A 9,833-nucleotide genomic window follows, 5' to 3' on the forward strand; every position below is an offset into this window, starting at 1 on the left:
GAATACACCAGTTTTGCTCTTAGTGTATATATAAAATGTAATTTTTATAACGCACTCTTTTTCCTCCTTAAATTTTTTTCCTGTTGGGTTTTACTCTCGCTGAGTTTTAACGAGGTATTTTATGGGTTATCTTTTCAGACATATAAATGTGATGTTATCTAAGTTTCCGGAAGTACTTGCTTACTCTTCGGTTATATGATATAATTTCGATGAATGAAAGAAACTCTATTTTTCCGGATTGGTAACTTTATGCCTCCGAATTGTATTGTTGATATTTATATGAATGAAATTTTTTTCCTGATAAAAAAAAATGTTGAAAAGGTGGGTTACCTTCAAATCATTGCGGAACTTCTCGTATTAATGTCCCTCAAGGACACATTACATGTACATATACATCCTATAAAACGTAAAAAATACATTACATGCACATTTTACAAAAGGACCTGCTTCTAAAATCAGTCCCCAGCTAAAATTGTCCCCTAACTGAAATAAGCGTTACATCTTACACCAAGAGTCTATACGACCATTTCATCGGATTAGTACAAAAAAACACCACCATTCTTTCTTGTGTTGTCTGAATTTTAGTTTCCACAAGTACCTGTATAAATGTGGTTTCACAACACCAACTAACTACTTGAAGTTATTACACCACAATCTCTTACTATTACAGCATTATTAGTATCTTATTGAGCTTAACAAAACACAAAAACATAAGAGGCTCCCCACACTTGTCCCTTTAAATTAGTCCCATCTCCCCAAACATAAGTCTCTCTCTCTCTCTCTCTCTCTCTCTGCATAAACTAGTTCCAATGTTCTTTCTCTCTCACTATAACTACTACTACTAGTACCCCTTTTGTGTAGGTTGTTGAGGGCTCATTTCTTTTCATTTTCTTGATGGATTTTGGAGTTGATGTTGTGGGGTTAGTTGCTTCTTCTTCAGATACTACTAGTACTCTCTTTTCTGATCCTCCTGATGCTAAGCTTAAGTTGTACGGATCTGGGGGTTTTAAGCAACTAAGAAATGATGAAGATGAGTGGAAAGATTTTAGAAAAGTGGCCAAGATTTGTAATGATAATGCTGATGATTTGTATGGCTCAAAGGCAATGCTGCAAGAGAGATCTTTTAAGAGTAGTAGCTCTTTGTTTTCTGATGGTCAAATGCTTAGCTTCTCTTCTCCAAATTTACAGCCTTTTTCTTACCATAATGCTTCTTCAAGTTCACCTTACTCAAGAGGTAAGTTATTTGCTTGCATATGTGTTTGTGTGTAAGCATTTTAAAGATTTTTAGCATGTGAAATGAGGTTAATTGTACTAAAGTTTAGGCCTTTGAGCATTTGAGGTACTAAACAAGTCATATAAGCATTTTCAAGATTTTTAGTATGTCTATATGAAATGGTGTTTTGCACTAAAGTTTAGGCCTTTGAGCATTTGGGGTACTTTTAATTTGTGAAGATGAATCATATAAGCATTCTCAAGATTTTTGTAAAAATGGCTCAGTGGGGTTGCAGAAATTAGTAGTCCTACTTGTAATTTGTTATTTTGGCTTTTGATTATTCTGAAAACTTGTGAAAAAGGTCTTTTCATAGGACTTGTGATAGGAGGAGTAGTTAGTTTTGGAGGGTCTTGTCAAATGGGAGTGAAAAAGAAGTGGTAAGTTTAATGTAAATGTCTTCTCTGATTTAAGGTGATGGGTGATGTCTACTCTCTTCAAGACACTAGTAGTAAATTAGTGAGTACAAAAGTAGAAATACAATGAAGAAATAGATCACTTCACACTTATTGCTTCATTTACTTCTTGATGAAAATAAAAGGAAATTTGTTACTATGTAGGCCAATAGACTCCATAAATATTGAAAATTTAAAGCAAGTAGGTTATGTAAATGTGTGAACATATCCTTATCTATACCCCCAAATTTCAAACAGTGATGCTGAGTTTTACCATTTACTGAGCAAGTTTGATGGTGATTTTTAAAATTATTTGCTGTTTCTTTTTTGAACTTGTGGTTTTTAAGGCTATGGTTCTGGAGGCTTGAATACTGCAAACATGCATGGAATATTATCAGGGCCCTTCACTCCATCACAATGGATGGAGCTACAACATCAGGCCTTGATCTACAAGTATATCACTGCAAATTCTCCGGTCCCTTCTAATCTTCTCAACCCTATACGAAAAGCTCTTGATTCTGCTGGTTTCTCGAGCTTTTCAGGTTCCTATCTAAGACCCAACACTTGTAAGTTTGCATTTTGGTCTTTTTGTATAATGCCATTTTTATTTACATGAGATGTTAGTATATACATGCTTTTCAATATGAACTCAGTATAATTGCTGTTTGAATCTTGTTCTGTTTATGTTTGAGCCTTTTGTCTGATTTTTATGTTTCTCTCTATCTGTCTGTCTTTGCTTGATCAGTTTTATTTAACCCTTGGAAAGATAGAACTGTTTGTACTATGTTTTAGCCATTTGGGGACAATAATTGTTTGATTTTAGTGTACTGTTTATTATGGCATTATATATCATGTAAATCCAAATGTGAATAGCTAGAGAAGTACTGAAATTTTAGGGAAGTCATGTGTGTAAGTAATTTTATTCTATGTCAAACAGTGGGATGGGGTGCTTTTCATTTGGGATTTTCCAACACTGATCCTGAGCCTGGGAGGTGTCGTCGGACAGACGGCAAGAAATGGCGATGCTCGAGAGATGCTGTTCCTGACCAAAAATATTGTGAGCGGCATGTTAACCGAGGACGCCATCGTTCAAGAAAGCCTGTGGAAGGTCAAACTGGCCATTCCGTCTCCGGAACCACCAACACTACCGCTAAGTTTCTGCCTGCATCCTCTGCCCTGGTGGTTCCGGCCAACGGTACATCTAACAATATTGGCCTCTCGCACCACCAACTAACCAACTTGCAGCATGGTGCATCTAATCCTTCTGCATCTACTCATCTTAACAGGTGATGGAGAATTTACTTTATGGGCTTTTTTATATTCTTTAATCTTTTGGCACATATTTACCTTATAGGCTACATTCTCTGAATTTACATAGCTAGTTGATGCATGTGCATATGGCATATTATTGTGGTACTACTACTTCCTAGTTCCTACTAGCAAAAGGCTTTATACATAAATTTCACTTTTCTCATTCTACTAGAGAATATTCTACATTCTAATTTTCAAGTTTTGAACCTGAACCTGATGTTGTGTATTTCTTCAGCAGAAGTTACCTAAACAACAAAAATGTTGATGAGAAATTACAAGATGGTACAGGACTCTCCATGCTATCGTCGAACATTGGTCTGAAAGAAAATCAATTTTTGACTCAAAAACAGATGAATCTATATCAAGAACCCTCTAGGAGTGAATTTGGACTTGTTTGCTCTGATTCGCTGCTGAACCCTTTCCAGAAAAGCACTTCAATGATAAGCTATGATTCATCTAAAGACATCATGGACAGCCAAAACAAATCACAGCATTCGCTTCGACAGTTCATGGATGAATGGCCGAAGAACCAGACTGAGCACTCATCCATCTCCTGGCCTGCTATAGATATGCAATCAGACCGTACCCAACTGTCTATATCAATACCAATGGCTGCTTCAGACTTCATGTCATCAACTTCATCTCCCACTAACGAAAATCGTGCAGTTTCACCCTTAAGACTGTCGCGCGACTTTGATTCAACTCAAATGGGGTTAGGAATGAATGGAATGTTCACTGAAACAGACCAAAGGCAAGCAAATTGGATCCCTATAGCTTGGGAGAACTCCATGGGTGGACCGCTAGGAGAAGTACTACATAGCACTAACAATAGTGCAGGCGACTGCAACAACGCTTCCGCTCTTAATCTAATGACCGAGGGATGGGATAGTAGCCCTCGCTTGGCTACGTCTCCTACAGGGGTCTTACAAAAGACCACATTCCGATCTTTATCTAACAGCAGCGCGGGAAGCAGCCCAAGAACTGACAATAACCTTCAAGGCATGCATCAGATCAGTTCCTCAATGCCGACATTATAGTCATCTGACTTCGAGTTTACAAGATTTACTTAGGTAACCAAAAAGTAATCTTTGCTCTTATCAATTTCCAAGAAAATAAGAACAGTTAACCTTCTAAGTTTAGCACCTGCTAAGTTCTCTAGTTCTGTATTATTTTCATCAGGTTTTCTTTGTTCTTTAAAACATTTCTCAGTTTGTTCAAGTGCAACAAGATTCAAAACCAAACCTTGTATCTTTTGGTGTGAATCAGTGGCTGTAACTTCAGTTGTGCTTTGTTATAGTCCTTTTTTCATGTGCTTTTATTTGGTAAACTTTGTACCAGCAATCAATTTATTTTGGTTGGTGCCTTGGGTGGGAGCATGTTGGCTGTTGAGTTGTTACAATCAATAGGTACATATTGAGGTGAGAATTAAAAATGGTCCTCAAAATAGAACAATAATTTTATTAATCATATTCTAAAATTCTTTACTGAAAATGTAATAATAATGTACTCCTATAATTATATTCAGCTACATTTAAAGCTGTTGGTGCAATAGTATATATAGCTGAATGACAAGGAAAAATAGCATCAACTTCTTTACTATTCTGTCTCAATCATGTCTTTACTGTACAATGTCACAAGTTGTACTAATGCAACTGTGTGCCTTTACTGTATTTTATAAAAGTTTGTTGGGTTATAATCCTGGAAAAACATATATTAATGATTAAAGGGGTTGAATAAAAAGATAAAAAGTAAGAAACATCTGAAGTTGATTTCGTATATTTGGCAATGGAGAACATAATAAACTGTACTCCATGTGGTATTTTGTTATCTGTTTATCTGGTGCATTCGTAATATAAATTGTAACACGTAAGTATATTATGAACCATTACCGTGACATTAACGTGTTAGGAAAACCGATAACTTAACAATTAAAATTAATCAATTATTTTTTTCCCTCAATGGAGCTATGCATCTTTTTTTTAAATCCAGTGTCGGGTCAGATTTCGCGTACCTAAACTAATCCTGAATATTGCTAGCACACCCGTACCCCCGAGTACGGCAATCCACCTACTTCAATGTCTCCCGGAAGATTCGAACTTGTGACCTTGGATAATAAGCCCCTAAAGTCACGGTCTAAACCAATTAGGACAACCGTGATGGGCGAGCTATGTATCTTGAGTGCACAAAACCATGGAGGGGAGTGGGTGTATACAAACTTACAAAGCCATCAAGCAAAACACAGGACATGCAAATTCAAACAGAGTAAATAGAGAGAGAATGAATGTGAGCTGGGAAGTAGATACTGTCGGTGTTCAAGTAGCAACAAAAGAGGGTGAAAGTATGAGCTGTAAATCAACTGGTATTTATTGTCAGGCCTTAATTTCACACGAGACAAAAGTCTTGTACTGTACATCTAGACTCTTCACGAGGAACACCCAAAAACATTTACTAAATCTCAACTTGGGCTTTCACCGCATCTCATCTCAATGTTTTGCAGCCCACTAGAGACCCAACTATTCTTTAGCTCTTCAGTTCCGGGCCCAGAAGATATCCAAATGAAATAATCTTTGATCTTTCTCTTTTCATGCTCATGTCCAACACTTTTAGCACAATGTGCTCTGTGCTGATAAAATGGAAGAAGAAGATATTATAAACATACCTAAATTGAATCAATATACAATAGACTCCAGTTCTCTGCTGTCCATTTTCAAGTAAATTGAGGGGTTTTTACTGATTTTCTCGGTGGAAAACTCCAACTCCTTCGTTCTCTTTTATTCTTATTAATTTCCTTTCAATAAAATCCCCCAACTCCTTCATTCTCTTTTATTTTTATTAATTTTCTTTCAATAAAATCTATTTTTTGGGTGTTCATATATCTCTACTATTGGAGTGTGTTTTGTCTCTCATTTTGGAGTGTTTTGTTGTGTTTTGAAATTAATGAAAATTTCTTGCATTTGTATACAGCCGGAGAAAACTAATATGGGTGAATGTGTTATAAATTATTTAGGTAATTTATAAATATTTTTTTAAAAATAATCATTAACATAGAACGGTATTTATTAGAAACAAAAACATAGCAACACGATAGAGTTCATTTTATATTGTTTGAACGGATGAAAATTGTGATCATGATCCTAGAAAAACCATTGGTGTTTTCTGAGGGAAAATGTTTTTAAATGGCCGTTTGGGAAATCTTAAAATAAATAATTTATAACTTAAAATGATTAAGTGCGAAATAAGTGATAAATACTTATAAGTTTTATAAATATTTGGATAAATTTACTTATAAGTCAGAAGTTTTTTTACTTAAATGAATCAAAATAAATAATTATTAAATACAATTATCTTAGTTCATAAATTTTAAATTAGAAAATATTTAAAAATTTATATTTTAAAATCAAAACTTTAGAAAAAAGTGAAAAAATAAAAATAAGTTAAAAAAAAATACGTCACCGTCAATTTTCCACTTATCAGCTTATAAGTTGTGAATTCGTAACTTAAGCTAGTAGCCAAATAGGCCCTAAATTTTGAACCAAACAGATTAATAAAAAAGGGCGAAATTTTGATCAATTAGATAGCAAGTATGATGGTCTTAAACTGTTTACTCAAACCTATAATCCTTAGGGAGATTTAGCTCCTGCAACTACGGTGTTCATGATCGAGAGTAAAAAATCCAGTCCAATTTTTTCAGAAATTAGTACGAATTTCCTTTTTCCACAATTAATTCATATTAATATACTTTTATTGATATTGGAATAACTTCACAACCGGTGCTGGTTATAAATTTTGAAAATCGAAACTATTTGATTGAGATTTGATTTGCCATTTTCCGCACAATGTTTAAAAACACAATTTGTTTTTATTAAAATTGAACAAATATTTTAACAAAACTTTAAGCAATTCATCATCAATTTTTGAAAAATCGACCTATTTCTAACCTGATTCCAGCCCCTTAATCCATTGTTTCCCTAAAACTTAGCAAATGCTAAAACAGATCAATTTGCGATTAGTATCCCCAATTTTCACTAATCCATTCCCACTTCTTTATCCATGTCAATCTCATTCCATCAAATATCAAATAATCATCCCTAAAAATCATGAATTTCATAATGATTAAAAGGTTGTGTAATGTGGAGGTGTGCGTAACCCTTAACCTATAAAATTCTTAATGATCCGGGCTTTAAACACCACCATTAATCATTATTAGGAGAGGCCAATTCAGACAGAAACAAATCAAAATCATCCCTGTCTTAATAATAACCCGACTCCATTTTAGGACAAACAAAAACACACGCACAAAAGTGGATTGCCATGCTCGGTGGTTACGAGTGTGCTAGCAGTTCGCTTGATTAGTTGATATGGGCTAAAGCTGGCCCGAACACCGGATTAAAAAAAAAACACAAAACATACGAACAAAACATAAAGTGAGAAGAAAATGGTTGCTCATATTCTATGGGTGTAATATGAGTCTGTCATGCCCAAATTAAGCATTCAGTACGAGGAATTACTTTTATAATCACCGCAACCATTAATCAAACATCAATTTTCATCAACAAATTACAATAACAATAAACAATTAATTGGATTTGGGAACTTATACGAGATTGAATTGAAAAAATGAATCTGAAGCAGAGAGATAAGACTAACTGGATTGGTAGATGAAAAGTGTGTCGAAGTAGAGTGCGGCTGATAGGCTGAATGAGTAGGTTTATATAGAGATATAAGAAGTGTATTGAAATAGATGCATAGAGTGATATAACATAAAAACCCTAATCTCATTTCAGCTCTCGCCGTCTCGGTACCGTAATGGGCTACTTAACTTTTTTTTGACTGGGCTCCAAAGTCCAAACATCAGACTTTCTTTTTTTCGTAATAAATTTTTCAAAATACCGCGTATATCTTATCCTTCTCAAAACCCGTCCTAAGCGGGGATATTGTGAGTATATTTAGTTTGGTTTCATTTGTTTTTTTTTTCAGGCATTTTGTGCTTTGAATAATTTGTTTAAAAATATGACTTTTAAATATTTTTGTAAAATATTATTTGTAAAAATATATATTTTTTTAAAAAAAATTAAATATTTGATTTTTCAACTTAATGCAATCATATATAAAAATATTAATTTCTAATGCAAATAAGAATAATTTCAAATTTTAATAAAAAAAACATGAAAAAATTGTGCATATTATTTTTAGTTGCAAATTTTTATTTTTAATATTTTAATAAAATATTAAAATCATAATTTAAAAAAAATCATATTTTTGATAATCAATATATATACTTATATAAAGGAGAAGATGGGAGTGTTAGGTGGCTCATCTCATATCGTCTCATTCTATTATTCTAATTTTCTTAATTTTTTGAGTTAATAAATATCAAAAACTACAATTACCATATATTCTTCTAAATATTTTATTAACATTCGTAATATTCTCCTAATTTTTTTACAAAATCTTCTATTAAAATTTTTAGAATCAATCTCTTTCTATTTATAACAACATATTATCTTAATATTCTCCTAATTTTTTTTAAATATCATTTATCCTTTTTTTCCTAAAACCAATTTAATATATTATATTTTCCTAAATTTTTTCTTTTAATTTTTTACCCTGTAAAATACTATAAGGACAAATTTTTATAAATATGTTATCTGAAAAAAAATATTAAATCATTAAATCATCGTATTATTATATACTTACGCAAATGAGAAGACGATGGTGGTGAGACGATGACTCTTATATCGTTTCAATCTATTTGTAACTTTCTCAAGTTTCGGCCTAATCCGGCCCGATTAAAAACCCGAAAAAGCCCGGTTAAAATCTGATTATTATAATATATTTTATTATATATTTATGAATTCACATTTAGTATAAATATAAGTAATACTTTAAACACACATATATATTGATATATTTGTGATTAATAATATTATTTATATATTTCATTGAATAAATAATAAAAAAAGATATAGTAAGTACACTATTATTCTATAAACATGTCTATTTTTTGCCGAACATAGATGTTTTAAACGAAGTAATGTTTTCATAAAATATTCCATGTAAAGTAATACATTTTTACGAACATATGTAGTCTTCGAAATATCTAATAAAACTCGATCCGATTTAAATTAGAAAAAAGTCCGACCCAATATGATCCGGCCCGAGAAAAAGCCCGGTTGGGACTGCCCCGAAGGCCCAAACGGGCTCTGACATTTTCGAAAAGTCCGGCCCGATCAAAATCAAAGCACGAAAAATCCGACCGATCAAAGTCCGAGTTTTTAAGGCCCGGTTAAAACCCGACCCGATAAGACTTTTGTGCATATCTGGTCCAAATGCGTTCCCTGATATTCAATTATTATCATGTTTATTTTCTGATTCAATCGCTATCACGATGTATTTAGACTAACACCAAACAATACCTCTTGCACATTTGATTAAATAATGTTCTAAGATTTAACATTTCATTCTTGAAGTCAACCTTTTACTTCTTGCCTCGTCGACATAAAATCACAAACGATAAAAAATTCCATTACTTTAAATGTTTGATTATAACCCTTTTGTTTTGCTTAATTGGTAGAGTAACCATTTTGTATTTCCACCAATAGTTTCTCATTAATCTATCTTATCAGTACTTGTCAAGTGTCAATGCCGGTCAAAACCGCATAACTTTCCCACACATGATATAGTTCAAGTTTCATAGCTTCAAGCTAAACCATTTTTTTAACAATATCAAGCTAAACCAATTTAATCAAAATCTTCATCATTGGGCAACCAATGATCCTCCAAAACTTCCCCCACTACTTATATTTTTTTCAGATTTATGTATAAAATTTGGCTATACTGGTGTAACGGATTTCAAA

At 33.1% G+C, this 9,833-nt stretch overlaps 1 protein-coding gene and 1 non-coding gene across 4 annotated transcripts; one reads left to right on the top strand and one right to left on the bottom strand.

Annotated features, from left to right (window-relative positions):
* Positions 1 to 676: 676 nt before the first annotated feature.
* LOC141705777 (growth-regulating factor 1-like) lies at positions 677 to 4,217 on the top strand. Of its 3 annotated transcripts, none has more exons than XM_074508669.1 (4): positions 677 to 1,234; positions 2,013 to 2,207; positions 2,603 to 2,951; positions 3,212 to 4,217. In XM_074508669.1, exons 1-4 carry the CDS (start codon positions 895 to 897, stop codon positions 4,011 to 4,013), a joined length of 1,686 nt encoding a protein of 561 aa, XP_074364770.1. In that variant the 5' UTR covers positions 677 to 894; the 3' UTR covers positions 4,014 to 4,217. The 3 variants fall into 3 exon arrangements, with proteins under 3 accessions (XP_074364770.1, XP_074364769.1, XP_074364768.1); XM_074508668.1 differs by having other exon boundaries at positions 678 to 1,234; positions 2,013 to 2,231; positions 3,215 to 4,217; XM_074508667.1 differs by having other exon boundaries at positions 679 to 1,234; positions 2,013 to 2,231.
* A 3,196-nt stretch (positions 4,218 to 7,413) lies between these two features.
* LOC141705780 (small nucleolar RNA snoR8a) lies at positions 7,414 to 7,505 on the bottom strand. The gene has a single exon (XR_012568475.1). It is a non-coding gene; the product is annotated as a small nucleolar RNA snoR8a (small nucleolar RNA).
* Positions 7,506 to 9,833: the final 2,328 nt, after the last annotated feature.

The sequence above is a fragment of the Apium graveolens genome, unplaced genomic scaffold, assembly GCF_009905375.1.
Source record: "Apium graveolens cultivar Ventura unplaced genomic scaffold, ASM990537v1 ctg993, whole genome shotgun sequence".
Classification (NCBI taxonomy): domain Eukaryota; kingdom Viridiplantae; phylum Streptophyta; class Magnoliopsida; order Apiales; family Apiaceae; genus Apium; species Apium graveolens.